Here is a 20,545-nt window from a genome sequence, read left to right as displayed (position 1 = left end):
TGCTTCAGTCTCCCAAGTAGCTGGGATTACAGGCACCCGCCCCCAAACTCAGCTAATTTTTGTATTTTTAGCAGAGACAGGGTTTCACCATGTTGGCCAGTCTGGTCTCAAACTCCTGACCTCAGGTGACCTGCCTGCCTCGGCCTCCCAAAGTGCTGGGATTACAGGGATGAGCCACCGCATCCGGTCAACCATCAACTTTTAAAAAACCAGAACAGAAATTTTCTGAAAGCAATATTTTCTATGAGTCATAAAGGGTCCAAAGTATTGTTTTCCACTGGGCAAACAAAATGAGCTCAAATGGAGTTGATTTCTGCTCCCTCCAGCCCTACCTCCCAGCTCAGCCCTAATGAGTTTTGTTATCAGCAGCAGTTTATTGAAGCATGAAATGCTGATGCTGAAGTTGTGTCTCCATCTTCGGTCTCTTTTCAATGAAGTGCCTTCTAAAAGTGAATTCATACTGAGGTTTCAGTTTTGAATATTTCGAAGAGTTTAAGTTACTTTTCTAGTTTTAATGAGTGGTTAAACCACTTAATGTATTTGGAATTTGATTTTGGGTAAATATAAATTGCAAAGGTACATGTTTGCTTATTGCTTTTTAAAAATCGACTGACCTTTTCTATAGATTTCAGTAAATTTTTTGTTTTCTTTTAGGCACAATATTCTCAAGAGGTAGACCACTGAGATTTTTCTAAGGAAATTTGGTGTCTACCCTGCATAACTGGACAGGCTTGGCACTGGACGTTGAGTGCAGGGCTGTGTCACTATTTGTAGGTCTGCAGCGTCACACCTTGAATTTGAGGAAAGCTCTTGTTTATTGGATGCCGGTTTAAAATGAGACATTGTTGTAAGTCCTGCATTTTGCCGGAGTAGAACAATGGGTTTAGTACCAGTATTAGGGAATGTGAGTCATTCGCAGAGTCAGAAAGCAACTGGTGATCACTTTGGAGAACAATTTGATTTCCTAGGTACCAAATAAGGGAGCTCTTTCGTCAAACTTTGCATCTAATACCTTCTTTGTCTTAGGGTCCTGCTGGGGGTGAGAAAAAAGACCCACTAAACAGAGCTCACAGTTAGCTTAGGCTGTTTCCATGAGAAGCCCCCTGCTTGTGGGTGGGAAAGCAACCTTGACCAGTCTTAAAGGTTAGAGAAGAAACTGTCGGGTTTGTCGCATCTTATACCACACGAGGGTATAGTTATCTTGTTCTGTTATATTCATTTCCTCTTCCAAACAATCTATTGGGGAGAAAGAACAAATCCAAATCTGAGAAGCCTCTTGATTTGGAAATCTGCAAAAACCAAGAACAAATTCACAGAAAGGTGAAACAATAAACATTTTCATTTTCTCTTCCCCTGTCATAGGTGAATTTTGTGGTATGCCAGCTTGTTGCTCTGTTTGCTGCCTTCTGGTTTCGCATCTACTTACGTCCTGGTACAACCAGCTCTGATGTCCGGCATGCAGTTGCCACCATTTTTGGCATCTATTTTGTCATCTTTTGTTTCGGCTGGTAAGTATGAGTCTCATGTGTTCTAATTTGATCATTTGGATGTTTTGTGGCAATGTTCTTGGAATTGCACTAAAGCAAGAAATAGATGGTATTATAAAATATGTATTATAAAATTTTATATTGTAAATACCTTATAGTAGGATAATGAGGACATTGCCGCAATCTCCATTTACTGTAAGAACCTGGAATCTCCAATTACTATGAGAGCCAATAAACTGACCATCCATTGGAAGTCAGTATAGTTCATTTTTTCTTTCTTTTTTTTTCCAATTTAATTTTTTGTTTTTTAATTGCGCTGTCTGTGGCCCAGGCTGGAGTGCAGTGGCACATTCTCAGCTCACTGTGACCTCCACCTCCTGGGTTCAGGTGATTCTCCTGCCTCAGCCTCCTGAGTAGCTGGGATTACAGGTGCACACCACCATGCCCAGGTAATCTTTTTTCGTATTTTTTAATAGAGACGGGTTTCACCGTGTTTACCAGGCTGGTCACAAACTCCTGAGCTCAGGTGATCCACCCGCCTTGGCCTCCCAAAGTGTTAGGATTACTGGCATGAGCCACCGTGTCCAGCCCCTTTTTTCTTAAAATTAGACTTCTACAGATCCCTCCCAGTCATGTAAATGGGATGCTATAAAGTTTAATTTTCCCAAAAGGAACCTTTCCTAACTATTGTAGATGTTGATGTACTTCTTGCATTACTGCTAGAGACATGAGCGTAAGTCCCGGATTTCACCAGAGTAGAACAATGTGTTTGGTGCAGATCTTGGGGGAATGCGAATCATTCTTTAACAGGGAAAGCTGGTCAGTTGTACTTTCCTCTACTAGTAAGTTGGGCAAATACCCTGAAAGGTGTTAGGGAAGAAGCTTTGGAGACCAACATATTGAGAAGTACACTGTCAGGAATTTTGTGCATTTGTTCAGGGTACTATACTAGAATTCTGCCCCTATTCCTTCAACAAATATCTGAGAAAGGATGAGTATTTTAAATCAGCCACCAGGTAGAAGTCTTGGTATCTGGGGAAGCCCAGTTTAAAAAATGAAGTCTTAAAGAAAGAACCCATCTCTCTGGACTCTCAATTGCATATGTGAAAAAAGTGTAAGCATTCCATTTATGGATTCCTGACATGATTAGCCCTGCAGTTGGCAAACTGTGTCATGAGTTCCCTGTGTCATTTTAAGATACAGCATCTTAATTACATGGAAGAAAAATATTTGGTTTATTTTCTCTCATATAAACACGAGTTACTGATCATTGATCATTTGTGTTTTTGGCGGGGATAGTGATGGATTCACATTTTGGGTGACCAAAAGGTGTGTTAATATGAAATATATTCATCACTCCTCCCCCTACCTATTATGTCTTAAAGGTACTCTGTGCATCTTTTTGTGCTGGTGTTAATGTGCTATGCAATCATGCTCACTGCCAGTGTATCCAATATTCACAGGTAAGATACTGGGAATGAACAACGCAAGGTGAGATTTGTGTGTGTGTGTGTGATCTTCTAGAAAGGAAATAGGAAATCCATTTTTCTAATTTGGAAAGAATGGGTTTTGGAAATGTTTCATATGATGACAAAATGATTATAAAAGCTTTTATTTTTTAACTAGAAGATGAAAAGGCTTGGCTTTTCCAAAACTTGGTTTTGGAAGCAATTACATAGTAAATGATTAATAATAATGTTGGTGCAACTGTATAGCGCATTCCCAACTTCCTTACACATTGTAACTTGTCAGCTCTTCTCACACTTGTGTGATGCTGATGGGGTGTGGTCCACTTTTCAGAGGGTCAGGAGCTTGACATGCACAGTTGCTTCATATTGGGCCTGTTTCACTGTGTTCAGGTTCACAGAGTTCCATTCCAGTGTCTAAGAATGGAATACTCTGGCCTTGGCGGAGTCACAGATACATCATACCCAGTTACAGACAGGGTATGATGGTGCCACTACGGTATTATTGTGGTAGCAGGGGGCTCTGCCATCAGACCAAGAAGGAAAGAGGCCAGCACAAGATGCTCCTTTTTTTTTTTTTGAGACAGAGTCTCACTCTGTTGCCCAGGCTGGAGCGCAGTGGTGCAATTTCTGCTCACTGCAACCTCTGCCTCTCGGGTGCAAGTGATTTTCCTGCCTCAGCTTCCTGAGTAGCTGGGACCACAGGCACGCGCCACCACACCTAACTAATTTTTGTATTTTTAGTAGAGATGGGGTTTCACCATGTTGGCCAGGATGGTCTCGATCTCTTGACCTCGTGATCTGCCTACCTCAGACTCCCAAAGTGCTGGGATTACAGGTGTGAGCCACCATGCCTGGCTGATGCTCCTCTTGGTTTGCTCTTGTGGTTGCCAATATTGCTGAAGTGGAAATTGTTTCACAATTCCCCTTGGATGAACTCAATGTAAATTTTTTAAAAGTCTCAACGTTGTTTCCTGTTTATGGAAAGAGCTCTAGGCTAGAGTCAGGAAATCAAGGTCCTCCTAGCAGTGTGAATTTGGACCGGTCGCGCAGCTTCTACATATGTCAGGTTTCCCACCTGCAAAATGCTGGGTTTGCAGCAGTTTGAATGCAAGTTCTCTTCAGTACCATGATGTCATGATTCTGTGTGAATTGCTCTCCTCTTTGCTTCACTGAATCAGTGATAAGAGTTCTGCTACGTGGCTGAGAAGAGGAGGGAAAGATTAGTATTTGCTGCCATATGAAACTAATCTGTTTTTTTTGAGATGGAACCTCACTCTGTTGCCCAGGCTGTAGTGCAACAGCATGGTCTCAGCTCTTCTGCAACCTCTTCCTCCCCGGTTCAAGTTATCCTCCTGCCTCAGCCTCCCGAGTAGCTGAGATTACAGGCACCCACCACTACACCCAGCTAATTTTTATAATTTTAGTAGAGACGGGGTTTCACCATGTTGGCCAGGATGGTCTTGAACTGACCTTAGGTGATTTGCCTGCCTTGGCTTTCCGAAGTGCTGGGATTATAAGCGTAAGCCACCACGCCTGGCCAAAACTAAGCCATTTCTGGACTGTTATACAGCATTTGTTTAGAAAGTTTCAGGGATACCCCCATGTTTCCTTCCCAAGCCACTGTTTCGGGCAGAAGTCACAGGCATCAGTTTGCCCTATGTGAACCACCTGGAGCAGAAACATGGCTTATGTCTCCTGGGGCAGAGGGCCTAGCGTGAGAACTTGGTGATGCAGTTATCAATGCTGGAGTCCATGCTTTGTGCCAAGTCTTAAGCCAAGCTCTTTTTAATATACTTTATTTCATTTTTAACATATAAACTATTATCTAACATATCATTTAATTTGTTATTTAATATTTCATTATTTCAAATACATTAACTCTAGGACAACACTATGGAATATAGTATTTTTTTTCCCCTGGAGATGAGACAAAAGCTCAGAGAGATAAATAAGTAAACAGTTTGATGAATTTCCACAAAGTGAACACACCCATGTAACCACTGTGTCTGATGTGCCAATCTCTTTTTTTTTTTTTTTTTTTTTGAGACAGAGTTTCACTCTTGTTGCCCAAGCTGGAGTGCAATGGTGCGATCTTGGCTCACTGCAACCTCTGCCTCCTGGGTTCAAGTGATTCTCGTGCTTCATCCTCCCAAGAGGCTGGGATTATAGGCATGCACCACCATGCCTGGCTAATTTTGTATTTTTAGTAGAGACAGGGTTTCTCCATGTTGGTCAGGCTGGTCTTGAACTTGCGCCTGCCTTGGCCTCCCAAAGTGTTGGGATAACAGTTGTGAGCCACTGCACCCGGCCTCATGTGCCAATCTCTACCACACCTCTCCTTCCTAGAATAACTGCTTTGCCAACTTCTCCCACCAGGGATTACTTCTGCCAGTGCTGGGATTTGAGCTCATACTGGTCTGTGTATTTGTCTGTTTTCACACTGCTGATAAGGACATACCTGAGACTGGGTAATTTGTATAGAAAAAGTAGTTTAGTGGACTCACAGTTCCACGTGGCTGGGGAGGCCTCACAATCATGGTGGAAGGCAAAAGGCATGTCTTACATGGCAGCAGGCAAGAGAGAACTTGTGTAGGGGAAATCCCCTTTATAAAACCATCAGACCTTGTGGGACTTATTCACTATCACGAGAACAGCATAGGAAAGACTCGTCCCCATGATTCAATTACTTCCCATTGGGTCCCTCCCACAACACGTGGGAATTTGGGAACTAAATTTAAGATAAGATTTGGGTGGGGACACAGCAAAACTATATCTACAGTCAGTCTGTAGAATACGTGTTCTTGCTACCACTTCTTGATTTCTTAGATGTTTTAGGTTTGGCCAGGGCACGAATGCGTTGCCTTGTTGTATTGGGACTCAGCACTTGGCGCCGTCCTCAGGCGGGGTCTTACAACAATTGAGTTGAACTTGCTTTCTTTCTCCTGTGGGCCAGGGGAAGGTACAGGTCTAACTCCTGTTGAGGACAAAGGGGAAGCAGCAGGCATGGCTGCGTTGGAATTGGTTCTGGAAGAATCTATCTTTTGAGTCAGCTTTGTGTTTCTGCCTTGAGCTTCATGAATTGGCTGGAGAAAGGGAACAGTTGCTGGAGGCGACAAGGCCTAACTCCATTCCACTTCTGCTTCAGCTCCTAAGGGAGTTATTTTCTCTTAGTCATTTGCATTGTTGACCATCTTCCTGGTTTGGAAGTGGTTTAGGATGAACCCACGGTAGAGAAAAAATATTTTCTGCATAGTAACCACTTCGTTTGCAAATAATGGTGAATAGCACTTAAAAGTTATATAGTGATTTAGAGTTTACAGAACTCCTTCACACTGTTTAAAGTCTGGCTATCCCTTGCTACCAAATGAATTTTTATTATCCCTACTTTACTGTTCCTTAGGCTGATCTAGTCTTCATGAGTTATTTTAATGTGAATATGTGATTTCAATATAATTTAATATCAGAATACACCTCTTCCCTGTTTTATGGCACATATTTAAAAGTTATACCTTCAGAATTTATGTCTATATCTGATGGGCTCCTGAATCACTTCAAATATGTAATGTATTCATTTCAGTTCATTTCAACTAACAGTAACTGAACCCCTCCCACGTGTCAGGTCAAGGGTAGGGATGTTCAAGGTCACAATGAGTTGGGGAAACAGACACCGACATAAATAATTCTAATATTGTAATTATGTATGTTAGCATGTAGTACTAGAGACATACAGGCAGTGGAGCAATGAATTGTGCTGGGGGTGGGGAACAGGAGATGTGGTGGGATGCATGGAGTAAGACCAAGCCAAGGAACATCGAAGAGGTGACTTTGGAGCTGAGCCTCATCTGAAAATTAGGCAGGTTCCAGATAGACTGTTGGATGGAGAGGCGAATTGCAGGCAGAAGAAGGAGCATGCAGAAAGACATCTTGCCTGAAAATACAGAGTTTCATTGTGGAACATGAGCAGTGCAGTGTCATTTGAGAGTAAGGTAAACATGGAGCATGGCTGGAGATGAGTCCAGAAAGGCGAGGTAGAGCTTAGCGTGTGAAGCGCTTGCATGCTGTGTTCAGGGGTTGCAATTTCGCTAGATAGTGGGATCCACTGGAGACTTTTAAGAAGAGTAGCAGTCACATAGTTGTTTATTCGTTTGACACACAGTAGGTGGATATGGTGAACAAAGCACAGGTGACCATCTTTGCCCTCATGGAGCTTACAGGTTGGTCAAGGAGATGGGTGTTAATCAGATTGTCTTAGCTGGGACTGCTATAACAAAGTACTGTATGTAGAGTGGGTGGCTTATAAACAACAGAAATGTATTAATAGTTCTCAGTTCTGGAGGCTGGAAATCTGAGTTCAGGGTTCCAGCGTGTTCTGGTGAGGACTCTCTTCTGGGTTACAGACTGCCGTCTTCTTGTATCCTCACATAGCTCAAAGAGTGAGCGCTCTCGGGAGTCTCTTTTGTAAGAGGGCTAATCCCATTTATGAAGGCTTTGCCCTCATAACCTAGTCACCTCCCAAAGGACCCACCTCCTAATGTTGAGGGTTAAGACTTAAACATAGGAATTCTGGGGAGACATAAACATTCATTGCACAGCTTATCACCTACATTTATAATTACACATTTGACAATACTTATATGTGGATGTATGTGTTTGTGTGGCTTGTGTGTATATTGCTAGTGTATACTATAAGGTGGTCAGGAACATATCTCTGAAGGAAGCCAGGGGGCGCTCATGAGCAGGTGGTAATTGAAGCCTGAGGCATGGATGGGTAGGTTCCCAAGCTGAGCTTGGAAATGCCAACACTTGAGGGGTAGGTGGAGGAAGGAAAGCTGAGCAAGGAGCCTTGGAGGAATTAACCAGAGAGGTGGGAAGAAAACAGGAGAATGGAAGCCAAGAGAATAAAGTGTTTAAAGAGGAAGTGGCCAGCAGTATGGTGATGATTTGTACTTTACAAAAATCATCATGTAAACGTGAGGGCTGTGAAGAGGAGAATCTTGAGTGTGAGACCTTACAGGTAGTGATTCCCAGCCCTGGCTGCGCACTTCCATTACGCCTGCCAGGTGTGGCAGGAATTAAACAGGAGTAGCTGGGAGCAGGTCCCAGGGATCTGTGGTTTGCAAAGCTCCATTCCATTATGCAGCTAAGGCTGACAGCCACTGTAGTGGTCCAGGTGAGAAGAGATGAAGGGCTCAGCTAGAGTAATGGGTGGAAAGGTGGACTGGGATGTCGCTGGACCAGATAGGACATTGAGACCAATTGCATGTGGAGGGTGAAAGAGAGAAAGAGGGGAACATTAACTGCGTTATTGCTATGCATATTAACCTGATCATCTATGTTTTTGCTTCCAGATATTCCTTTTTTGTAGCCATGGGATATCTTACAATATGCCACATCAGCCGAATATACATCTTCCACTATGGAATTCTCACTACAGATTTTTCTGGGTGAGTATCTTACTTTAGGGAGAGGGGTTTGACTGCTGACTCTGACTTGGTCTCTTGGGGTCTGTAAACATCAAGCATGCACAAAAGAATCATTGGTGCTTGGTTAGATCAGTTGGTAAGATACTGCTAATGAGATTGAGGCTTGAGACTTGATTGATTGGTAGGACTATTAGCTCTGCTATGCTGTAAGACAGGAATCACAAACTATAGCCTGGGGGCCATATCTGTCCTGCTGCCTGTCTTTTACAGTTACAGTGGAACACAACCAGGCACTTACTCATTTATGTATTGTCTATGACTGCTTTTACACTACAGTGGCAGAGGTGAGTAGTTGTGCAAAACCACGTGGCCTGCAAAGCCTAGAATATTTACCATTTGGTTCTTTACAGAAAAAGTTTGTCAACCCCTATTCTGAGGTTCTGAACTCAAGGGTGGTTTTCATCTCTCTCTTTTTTTAAACTCTTTTTTTTAAAATTCAGGGGTACCTGTGCAGGTTTGTTACATAGGCAAACCTGTGTCATGGGGGTTTGTTGTACAGATTATTTCATCACCCAGGTATTAAGCCTAGTACCTGTTGGTTATTCTTCCTGATCCTCTCGTTCCACCAATCCCCCACCTCCTGAGAAGCTCCAGTGTCTGTGGTTCTTTCTATGTATCCACATATTCTCATCATTTAGAAGTGAGAACATGCAGTATTTGGTTTTCTATCCCTGTGTTAGGGTTTTCATCTCTCACTAGTTAATATAGAAATTCTTTCATACTAGCTGATAAATACCTACTACCCTGACCGCTTTGAGTGTTCCTGGCTGCCCTTGCCCCGGCCCCCAGGCCTCCTTGACCTTCAGCAACTAGAAGGATAATTTGTAAACATTTTGTCTATCACCATGGTCTTAATCTGCTGGGCCACCCCATTCCGATTGGTCACATGGTAAAGACTGTGGATAGAACACTGAGAATTCTGTGCCCTGTTGAGGTTAGTTCAGGAACAACTGTTTGTGAATCTTGAGGAATGAACATTACAGCAGAGCTGTTCCTGGTGATGCATGATCTGTTATCCACATTACTTTCTGGGAGTTTGGTTGTGTTCTCTGCAGGCAGCCTGAGGGCAGGGAGAACTCAAGCTCCCCACTCAGGTTGGACTGTACCTCCATCAGTGAGTTGTTGGCGACCAGGCAGTGAAATGAGGGAGTGACTGCTCATGGCTCATTAACTTTGCAAGTTGTGCAACTCAACTATCCCACCTTGAAAGGGCTCAGGAAGGCAAAGAGTGTTGTTTTGGGACAGAGATTGTTGCATTTAAATCTTTATGACCATGGTTTTGTCTCAGACTGGTTTTTCATGCATAAGTTCTTCTTACCCTCAGGCCTCTGGGATTTTACCTGTTTTTCTTCCAGTGGTGTGCCTTCTCCCCCACATTGTAGAGCGTGCTTTCTCAGTCTTTCAGAAAGAAATTCACAGACTTTGTTTTTTAACAATATGCAGGCCGGGCGTGGTGGCTCATGCCTGTAATTCAAGCACTTTGGGAAGCTGAGGTGGCTGGATCACTTGAGGTGATCAGGAGTTTGAGACCAGCCTGACCAACATGGTGAAACCCTGTCTCTACTAAAAATAGAAAAATTAGCTGGATGTCGTGGCAGGCACCTCCTCTCAGCTGCTCAGGAGACTGAGGCACGAGAATCACTTTAACCTGGGAGGCGGAGGTTATAGTGAGCTGAGATCACGCCACTGCACTCCAGCCTGGGTGGCAGAGCGAGACCCTGTCTTAAAAAAACAGAAAACAAAAGAAATAAAAAGCCCAACATGCCTTGCTAGTAAAATACGGAAAACATGGGGACAACAATGATAACAAAATAGCCAGGCAGGTGTAGTAGCAAAAGGAATCTCTAAACGGGGATTGCAGCTCTCCATAGCATTCCATCAACAAACCACCTTTTTGGTTTCACCCCAGAGCCCCTCTATAAGTTAGAAAAGTTATTGACACTTAATAGGTGGTCAAGAAATGAATGCTTTAAATACTCTAGTATTTACTATTCTTTTCTTTAAGGTTTCCAGGAGACTCATTATTAAACATCCATATTGGTTGGGATATTAAATAAAAATCGCTGACTGGCTGAAATGACATTAATACCTATGGCTCATATATATCTTCTTCTCTTTTTAAGGCAGGAAGCATCTATTCATTTCTGCGACAACTTTTGAGTGGCCAATATGTTAGGTAAATGCCAGGTTCCAGAGACACTGTGGATTCTAGGCAGGAGGAAGGATATTCCAGGCAGAAGGGAGGGCTTTGCAAGAGCACAGAAATTCAAGACAGGTGCCTGTGGAGGTACGGGAGAGCCTTTCCTTTACCACCTGCGACCTTGTGTCACCAGGTCCTCTCAGTGCGACAGCCTGTCTATCACTAGAATCTGCCCACTGCCCTTCATGCCCACTGCCACCACCCTGGACCACCCCAAGCCTACAACGCCTTCCTGACTGGCTGTCCTTCCTTCTGTCCTTCTCCAGTCTTTGCTCTCTACACTCATCAGAATGAGATTCTAGACCAGGCACAGTGGCTCACACCTATCATCTCAGCACTTTGAGATGCCAAGGTAGCAAGAGGAGGAGGAGGACCATTTGCGCTCAGGAGTTTGAGACCAGCCTGGGCAACATAATGAGACCACATCTCTACTAAAAATTAAAACAAAAAAACAAAAAAACAAATTAGCTGGGTGTGGTGGTACGTGCCTGTAGTCCCAGCTACTCAGGAAGTAGAGGTGGGAAAATCTCTTGAACCCAAGAGATTGAGGCTGCAATGAGCTATGATTGTGCCATTGCACTCTAGCCTGGGCAACAGAGCAAGACACTGTGTCCAAAAAAAAAAAAAAAAAAGAAAAGAAAAGAAAAAATGAGAATGAGGTTCTAAAATACAAAGCTGATGATGCTCTGGACCTGCTAAGTCTTCATCTCCTGCCATCTGCTCCCACTGTACAATGCAGAAGAGTTTGTGGTCTGCACACACGCTGGGTTAGTTCCTGCCTCTGTGCCTGTGCCTTGCTCATTCCCCTGATAGAAAGCCCTTCCTATCTTTGTTAACCTGGAAATCTCTTACTTTATTTTTAGAAACTCAACTCAAAGATCACTTTCCTTAAAAAGCTTCCCTGGTCCTCATCCCCTCCCTCCCCCTGGCTCCCTGCACCCCAGAGTTGTGCATTTGGATCTCAGGTAGCAGGAGGTCTCTTGCCTGGCTCTGAAGGGTTGGTGCTACTATTGCCTGTCAGTCATATCTTGTCCCTGGTGCACAGAGTGTTTGTAGCTGGTGGCCCTCATCCATTGTGTCATACACTTAGCTAGCGTTTTATGTGTTTATTCCCAAACTTGTTTATTGCCATTGTATGTATGTATCAGTATCAGGATTCTCTAGAGACACAGAACCAATAGGATTTTTATGTGAGGGGATTTATTATGGGAATTGGCTTATGTGATTATGGAGGCCAAGAAGTCCCACCATCTGCCATCCGTGAGCTAGAGATCCAGAAAAGCTGGTGGTATGTTTCAGTCTGAGGCTGAAGGCCTGAGAACTAGCGGTGTAAGTCCCAGAGTCCAAAGGCCTGCAAACCAGGAGCTCCGATACCTGAGGGCAGGAGAAGATGATGTCTCAGCTCAAGGAGAAAGAGAATGAGTCCTTCCTTTCGCCTTTCTGTTCCTGCCCTCTAAGGACTGGATGATGGTCTTCCACACTGACAAGGGTGGATCTTCCTTGCTCAGTCCATGGATTCAAATGCTAATCTCTTTTGCAAACCCTCATAGACACACCAAGAAACAATGTTCTACCAGCTATCTGAGCATCCCTGAGCCCAGTCAAGTTGACACACAAAATTGACCATCACAACTTACATGTAAGCTGATTATATATGAATGTGAAAGGAGAGAGAATAGTTTCTCTAAATCTAGGTTGGGTCTCTTGGAAAGCCACCAAAATAAGTTTAGTCTATTAAAAATAATTGCCATTGAATTAAATGTGAGTGAGAATGCTGAAAGGATTGGGGGTTGGGAGAAGGAAGTATAAACATGAAGGATTCTTCACTCAGATGGCTTTTGCAAGCATCTTTACTTTCTTTTACCTTCTCAGCCTGTGCTAGAGGGAATGACTCTGGAGATAGTGGCTGGGGTTTGTGTGAGAGAGATGCCATCCTTCAGCAGCTCTGCACTCCAAGGAAACACTTCGGTCCTGTGTCGAAAGCTCCTTTAGTTCATTATTCAGGAGGCAGTGACTGGGGAACCCTGGTGTCCTATCACCAGGCCCGGTGATAGGAGACAGAAGCGAGCAAAGACTGCAGAATGAATGTCTAGTTACATAGTTTAAGTTTGTATAGAAAGTTAAGGCTGGGCACAGTGGCTCATGCTTGTAATCTCAGCACTTTGGTAGGCTGAGGTGGGAGGATCACTTGAGTCCAGGAGTTTGAGACCAGCCTGGGCAACATAGTGAGACCCCATGTCTACAAAAAAATTAAACACTCAGCTGGGTGTGGTGGTGTGTACCTGTAGTCCTGGCTATTCAGGAGGCTGAGGTAGAAGGATTGCTTGAGCCCAGGAGGTCAAGGCTGCAGTGAGCTGTGATAATGCTACTGTACTCCACCTGGGCAACAGAGCAAGACCCTGTCTCAGAAAAAAAAAAAAAAAGGTTAAAATATGAGTGTATCATTGTGTACTGGGTTGAATAGTATCCCAAAATTCATGTCCACCCAGTACCTCAGAATATGTTCTTATTTGGAAATAATCTTTGGAGATGCAGTTAGTTAAGATAAGATGAGGTCACATTGGGCCATGGCTCACAGTTGTCGTCTCAGCACTTTGGGACTTTGGGAGACTGGGAGATTGACACCAGCCTGGCCAACATGGTGAAACCCCATCTCTGCAAAAAAATACAAAAATTAGCGGGGTGTGGTGGCACACGCCTGTAGTCCCCCAGCTACTTGGGAGGCTGAGGCAGGGGAATCACTTGAACCCATGAGATGGAAGTTGTAGGGAGCCGAGACCACGTCACTGCACTCCAGCCTGGGCGACGGGGTGAGACCTGGTCTCAAAACAAACAAACAAACAAAACAAACAGATGAGGGCACACTGGATTAGAGTGGGCCCTAGATCCAGTATGACTATGTCCTGGTAAGAAAGCCATGAGGGACAGACTCACAGACACGCATAGAGGAAGACGGCCGTGTGAAGACGGAGGCCAACACTGGAGTACTGCAGCTGCAAGCCCAGGGGCTCAAGGGTCGCCGTCAGCCACCGGAAGCGAGGAAGGAGAATGGAGCAGATTCTCTCTCAGTGCCTCCAGAAGGAACCAGTCCTGCAGATATCTTGATTTTGGACTTTTAACCTCAAGAACTGTGAGAGAAAGCATTTCTGTGGTTGTAAGCCACCCAGCTTGTAATTTCTCACAGCCGCCCTAGGAAGCTCATGCGCATTGTTTTATGATCCCCACCTTTTGATGAATTAACAACCATCCCCTGATCCTGATCGTACGGGATAAGGATGCCTCTACCGTCTGCATCTCTTGCTGTTCTTGTCACATCTCCATTTGTTTTATTAAAACCATAAACTCTTGAATAATTTCTACATCATTTTGGGTGTAATCAGAGTTCTGAAGTTACCAAAGGGAAAAAAATAAAGGGCATTTGTGGAAAACAGTCACGTGTTTCTGAATGTTGTGGATTTGGGGGTCTGACACCAGAGGAGGATGGAAATCAGTTCCTGTCAACCTCGCTTCCAGCCACGTAGTCTTGATAAATGTCCTCGAGAGTTGTTTATTCTCTGGCATTTTTTGGATCTCCTTGTATTAAGAAATCTCTGATGTTACCCACAAAACTACAAAATGTTTGAACTAGAAAGGACACTGTTGTTAGGGAAATAATACAGAATAAAAATCTGCTTGAAAATTGCACGTGATTCAGTTCTCTAATTACTGAGTGGCCCTACTATCTAGTTCTCGAAGGGTATGTTGTCTTTTTTTCTTTTTATCATTATTAAGCAGCATTATTTTTCCCTACCACCATAAAGGCACACTGCCTCACTACCATAAATCCCTCTTCCTGGGTAATGTCAGTTAACACCCATGGAGAGTACATACCAACCTGAAATTGACAAAATGTTTTAAATCACAAATTGCCAATCAGAGAGGTTCTTTACCAGTGTTTATTCTCATTACAGGCATGCAAGCAAACCACGAGTTCATCAGAATGGAATTGATTTAACTCTATTATTGCAGTTGAAATATCTTGTTTAGGATTTTGTCAAGAGATAAAGTAGTATTTTGAAGTTGAACCTGGTGTTTTAAAGCAACCTAATGTATAGCCATTCTCTTTTGAGCATGCATGCAAATCTAAATATTTAGCATACTTTATTATGCCTTCAGAATAAGGGCACAGATAGGAATTGAATGGGATCAGATGAGGTGTTTGTGTCAAAAAACATATATATATATGTGTGTGTGTGTGTGTGTCTGTGTGTGTAATTTTGGAGAACACATAAACTTGTACTTTAGCTTATTCTGGGACTTGAAATTGTATTTATCATTCTAAGAGTAATCAAGTTTTCATGGACTGGACTGGAATTAATGGTAAGGGAAACAAACAAGACACACTTTTATTGGTGCTGCTGATACAATTCATATTAATACATGTGGTGGTGAATGTCCTGTATGTTTTCTCTGTGAATGTGGGCTGTTAAAAGCACTAGAGTACTTCCTTTTCTCCTGGGGGAAGCTCAATGATTGCTTGTAATAAGGCTGGTACTTGGTTCCTTTTAGGTGTGTGAGAGCGAACTGGTTCTTCCTTTTTGCTCACAGAAGGGTGCAAATCGAGTTTTCTTTGGAGGGCCCCAGCAAGAGCTCTTATTTCCTTTTGCCATGGTAGGCCAGATTCAGGCAGATAATTGCTCTCCCATCACGATGGCAGGTTGATTTGCCCACGTGTTGTTGCAAACACTGTGAGATGAGAACTCTTATGTCCTGCTAGGGGGAGTGTAAACTGCCATAACTCTTCTGGAAGGCAGTTTCACCATCCATTTCAAGCAAGATTTTTTTTTTTTTTAAAGTTCATGTCCTATGATAGGATAAATTCCTAGGAGTTAAATTACCACAAGGAAATCAAAATTTGTTCATAAAGATGTTCAGCTGTTGTCAATAATGGTGATAAACCAGAAACATCCTAAATGGTCTAAAAGAGGTGAATGATTAAATTATGGTGCTAATATGCCTCCATTGAAAATGATATGTTCAAAGACTATAAAAACCGCAAGACAAATACATGTCCCAAGATTGCATTTTTCTTTTTAATGTGGACATATATAGAAAAAGAGTGAAAGGAAATATTGAAAATGCAAAAACAGTATTGGTGATTTTGATACTCATTCTACTGTTTTATATTACTATAATAATGAGAGAAAATCCTGAAATTTTATTTAAATATATTTGCATTTACATGCGTGTTAAAAGGTTATGGTACACTGAAGCTAACAGAATTGGAAAAACTGCCATTTGTGTTTGGCAGTTGCCTTAACTGGGTGTAATAGAAATATTACTTGCCTGTACCTCTTGCTAGTGATGAAGATCATTTGTCCTGTTGTTCCATGCACAATGTTTTGCTCTGTTGGTTTGTGACATCTTGGTCACTCCATCTGACCTGGCCAGTAAGTTCAAATAATTGGGTTCTAAAATAAGGAAAAAAGAGGATATTTGCAAAGAGATTTCAAGATTTGTTTATTTCAGGCTTCTTTTTCATGCTGCTGCCAGCTTTTCCATAACTAGTGCAGTCACTTGGAATTCAGTTCTGCAGATGTAAGTTATACCAAGTATATTCGATGAGTTCTTGCTCAAATAGAGAATTGGTGATTTTGCTGTTGAGTGCCAAAATATAGAAGTTAAATTTTTGAAGAAATTAAAAGAGTAAAAGCTTTCCTACTCTAGTTGACCCCTGGATGGTTCTGAATAGATACCAGTGAACTCTGAAATGAGTCCAGAGGAGTGATCTCTGCCTTTATTTGCATCCCTAGCAAGCCCGGTAGAACTATGTACTTCCTTTGCTGCAACTTCTGGAGTTGCGTCTTTTCTCCCTTCATGCTGGCATAATTGATAGGAATTGGGAGCATTTCACTGAAGCTGTAATATCATCCTCCTCCTCTGCAGTCATTCAGGGAGTGTGGGGAGGGTATAGGAGAGGCAGAAGCAATAGGGAGGTGAAGAAATGCTGCTTGAGCTTTCTCTGTCCCTTGCTACTGGGTTTGAGCTACAGGTTGTACAAGTCTCATTGTATCTTGGCACCCACTGGAGTTGTGCAAGATGGCAGTAGAGGTCTAGGTTGCTGTTGAGTGGAAGTTTGTTGAACTTGTATTCTCTTACCCTGCCAAACTTCTTACTTGCCTGACTTCCTGCTTTTCTACTATCTAAGTACCACAAGTGGATTTTTATTATAAGCAAAGGAAGTAATAAAGATATGAAGTAGAGCCTTTTGGTTCTAAAATTACCTGTTAGGACAATATCAGAGTCTTGAATGTCAGTTCATCTTGATGCTGGCCAGCCAGATGTGTGATTGGTTGGCTCTTCCGACACCAGTAACCAATGGCTGGGTTATCTCATTGTCCCATCCTACCTTTACTGGGACATCAGAACTCTACCACTTTAGGTCCAAAGATTAAGGTAAAATAGGTAGGTTTTATTGAAATATTGCTCAAATCTAAGATTTTGTTTAATGTTTTAAAGATAAGTTATTTTTGGTTAGAAGTTGATGTTGGGAATGAATGAATGGGTACCACATCTAGTGAATTGCCTGGAGTCCGTATCAGAAGGCAATAATGGGGGGCACTGGCATTGTTCTAGCTTCCTTTTTACTTCAAACATATCTTCAGCTACTTGTTTTCTCTTAATTTTTCCTATTCTATTATATTTCATTTTCTAGTCTTGACTAATTATCTTAGTTTCGAGAAGAAACATAAGATTTTTCTTTGGCTTTTTTAAATGATGAAAATAATTAATAGGACAAAAGGAAAATAGCCTTACTTCATCCATGCTGGAGTCTGTCCAACTCCAGGCTGGTCAGATGGTTTCCTTGGATCCTATAATTGACAAGTGTGTTTAAATCCAAAGTTGGAGAAGTGAAAATCTGAGGAAAGCTCAAGTTCGGAGGCCTCATAATCCTAAGGAAATTGTTGGGCTGCATCAACGAGCCATTTATGGATCTCCTCCTTTTTTTGTCCTTCCTGTGCTTTTAGTATGTTCTTCTGTACTGAGTTTTGTATTTTTTGGCAAAAAAAAAAAAAAAAAAAAGAAAAAAGAAAAAGAAAAAGAAAAAGAACATGAATTCCAATAATAAATCAATAAATGTGTCCTGGATTGTTTTATGATTTGATTGAAGTATGACATAGATGACTTAAGTTTTATCTTAAGTCAGTAACTCTAAGGATTTGATTCTCGAGTCTTAGTAACTTGGGCAAAGTAAATTTTCATATCAGATCTCTCTGTAAGTTTAAATAAATTCATCAAATTAAAAAGTATTCAGAGAGAACTTGTTTTGAGAAAGACAGTATGGTGCTTTTCCTTGCACTGCACAAAAGTAAGCACGTAGGAAGATTCTAAACTCTTTTTCCTTTTAGTTGCTTTTAGATCAGCATTTTTACAAGTTACTAGTTCATCGTGTTTTATAAACTCACTGTCATGTGAGTATGTGAGTTGTTTCTTTTTATTTAGTTGTTTCTTTTATTTAGTTGTTTCTTTTTATTTGTTTTTTAGTTAAATTTAAATATTTAAATTAACTTCTTTAGCTATCTAAAATGGAAGCAATATATTGTTGAAAGTATGGTCTAGATGATGTGTGACAACATTTGACCCATAGCTTCTAATTTTTTTTCTATAAAAACATCTTTTCTGAGGAATGACAGTATGGCTTTTACATAGACCCAATGGTACAGATTTTATATTGAATAATTAGTATTTATTGACTTTGCTCTAGCTATTCAGTATTATGTACTGCATTAGTCTGGGTTCTCTGAAAAGCAGATGCCAAGCTGGAAACAGGCATATAAGAGATTTGTTTGGTGAAATGCCTGCTAGGGAAATTGGAGAGGGAAATGGATGAGGCTGGAAAAGCCAACAGATTGAAATGCAGGTTTGACGCCTGAGAAGGAAAAAGGAAAGGAAGGAAGAGAGGTCCTGGATTGGAGTGCAGTTCTAAGACAGTTTTGGCAAATTCAGTAGAGAGTCCTTGAGTGAGATAAAATTCCTGGACAGATGAGAATCACAGTTTGTAGGGAGGGGCCTGCCTAAGTATCCCTGCTGCACTCAGTCAGAGCTGGGAGCAGCCCGAGGGAGGCATGGCCTCAGTGTGATCATGGGTAAAATCGCAGCAATGGGGCCAGCTCACTCGCACAGAACCAGATCTGAGAGGTGCATTCTCATGGCCACAGCGCATGTGAATATCAGGCTACTAAATGTTTTGCTTAACGTGTACCACCCAATCACGGAATACATTAGGTCTAAGCCAATATAGAGGAAAACAAATGTTCTCTTTCTACAGAGACAGAAAGGTAGGCTAATACCATGACATATCTTATCTCTTTATCAGTTGAACGTAGGAACTTACTTGGTTTGCAAATAGCATGGTTGGCACACTGGGCTTTGTAGAAGGAAGGCTGGTTCCTGGAGGGTTTGTTTGTTTGTTTTTTTTTTGTCTTTCGGAAAGAGCAAAATAAGACAAACAGGCTTTGGAAAGAAACCTCTTGTGCTTTGAAGGCCATGTTTGGAAACCACCTTGAATGTGATGCTTAGAGTGAATCTCTTTCAAGAAAAATAGCCCTTGTCATCTGTTACGTGTTATGGGTCAGAAGTCTTGTTGTCAGGAGGGTGAGCTACGGTCTAGTCTAAAAAAGCTTTAATGTAGCCCTTATTACTAGGACCAAAACCTCATGCTTCTACGAGAGCAATTTTGTTTTCAATGTAAAAGAGCATGGTGTAAGTGGCTGTCTTCTGTGAATACATCTTGCTACACTTGCCTCACCAGATCTGGTGGAGCAAATGACCTTCCTTCTCTTCTTTCACAGCCAAGCTCTCTTTCCCTCTCTCAGCCTCGTGTACAACATTAGCAATTTTGTTTCAAATAATGAACACTGGCCATTGGGCTTTAAGATGTAAATATATTGCAAATAAGATATAAATTTGGGTAATAGTGGTAAGATTTCAAAGGGTATTTGTTGGTACTTTCTTTAAAATAGTTTATCTTATTTACATATATTTATAGTTTACAATATATCTTCATTATTTTCAAGAGATGGAAAATGGGAATTAGGATGAGAGTAATGAGACAAGAAAATAGATTCACAGAGAAGTGGATGAGTGTCATTGACAACATCAGATGTGGCCTAAAAGTGGTTTATATTATTGAGTTGTAAGAGTTTTTTTTTTAATATAGTCTAATAAAGTCCCTTATCAGATACCTGGTTTGCAGATATTTTCTTGCATTCCATGAAACATCTTTTCACTTTCTTGGGTGGTATGTGTCCTTTGAAGCACAAACATTTAAATTCTAATGATATTCATTTAATCTATTTTTTTCTTTTATTGTTTGTGCTTTTGGAAACCAGTGGCTAACCTGAGGTCGCAAAGATTTATACTTATGTTTTCTTCTAAGGGTTCTCTTGTTTTAGCTCTTAGATCTAGGTCTTTGATACATTTTCAATTGATTTTTGTGTTCTTTCCTGTATACATCTCATTGTCCCAATACCATTTGTTAAAAAAGACTCCTTTTCCCCTCATTAAGATATCTTGGCAGCCTTGTTGACATCGATGTCACTTCTCAGGCAAGTTTTTATTTGATGGCTTTTTCCAAATTAAAGTTGGTGTTATTGTTGTCCAATAAATGGTTTATTTACAGGCAGCTGCATTTTACAAATGTGTCTTCTACTTCATGTGTATGGAAGAATTGCCTTTTATAGAACAAAGCATAGTAGAACACTTTTAGATGAAGGAGCCTGTGTATCTGTCTATCCAGGTGGCATCAGTGCACTGGATTAGGTATCTTCCAAACAAGCTCTTCTCACATTTTAATGAGTGAATTCCCTGGCAATCTTGTTAAAATGCAGATTTTCAGGTGGGCATGGTTGCTCACATCTGTAATCC

General features: G+C 41.7%; 1 protein-coding gene across 2 annotated transcripts in view; it reads left to right on the top strand.

Annotated features, from left to right (window-relative positions):
* The window catches only part of MBOAT1 (membrane bound glycerophospholipid O-acyltransferase 1), a 107,770-nt gene that overhangs the window by 55,021 nt on the left and 32,204 nt on the right, over nt 1-20,545 (top strand). For both annotated transcript variants that reach the window (XM_007973581.3, XM_073005685.1), the window contains exons 2-4: nt 1,363-1,508; nt 2,873-2,950; nt 8,305-8,400. In XM_007973581.3, the coding sequence (XP_007971772.3) occupies nt 1,363-1,508; nt 2,873-2,950; nt 8,305-8,400 (320 nt within the window). The remainder of the gene's footprint in view (nt 1-1,362; nt 1,509-2,872; nt 2,951-8,304; nt 8,401-20,545) is intronic.

This window comes from Chlorocebus sabaeus, chromosome 17 (genome assembly GCF_047675955.1).
Source record: "Chlorocebus sabaeus isolate Y175 chromosome 17, mChlSab1.0.hap1, whole genome shotgun sequence".
Lineage (NCBI taxonomy): Eukaryota > Metazoa > Chordata > Mammalia > Primates > Cercopithecidae > Chlorocebus > Chlorocebus sabaeus.
This window is presented reverse-complemented; position numbering and strand designations above follow the sequence as displayed.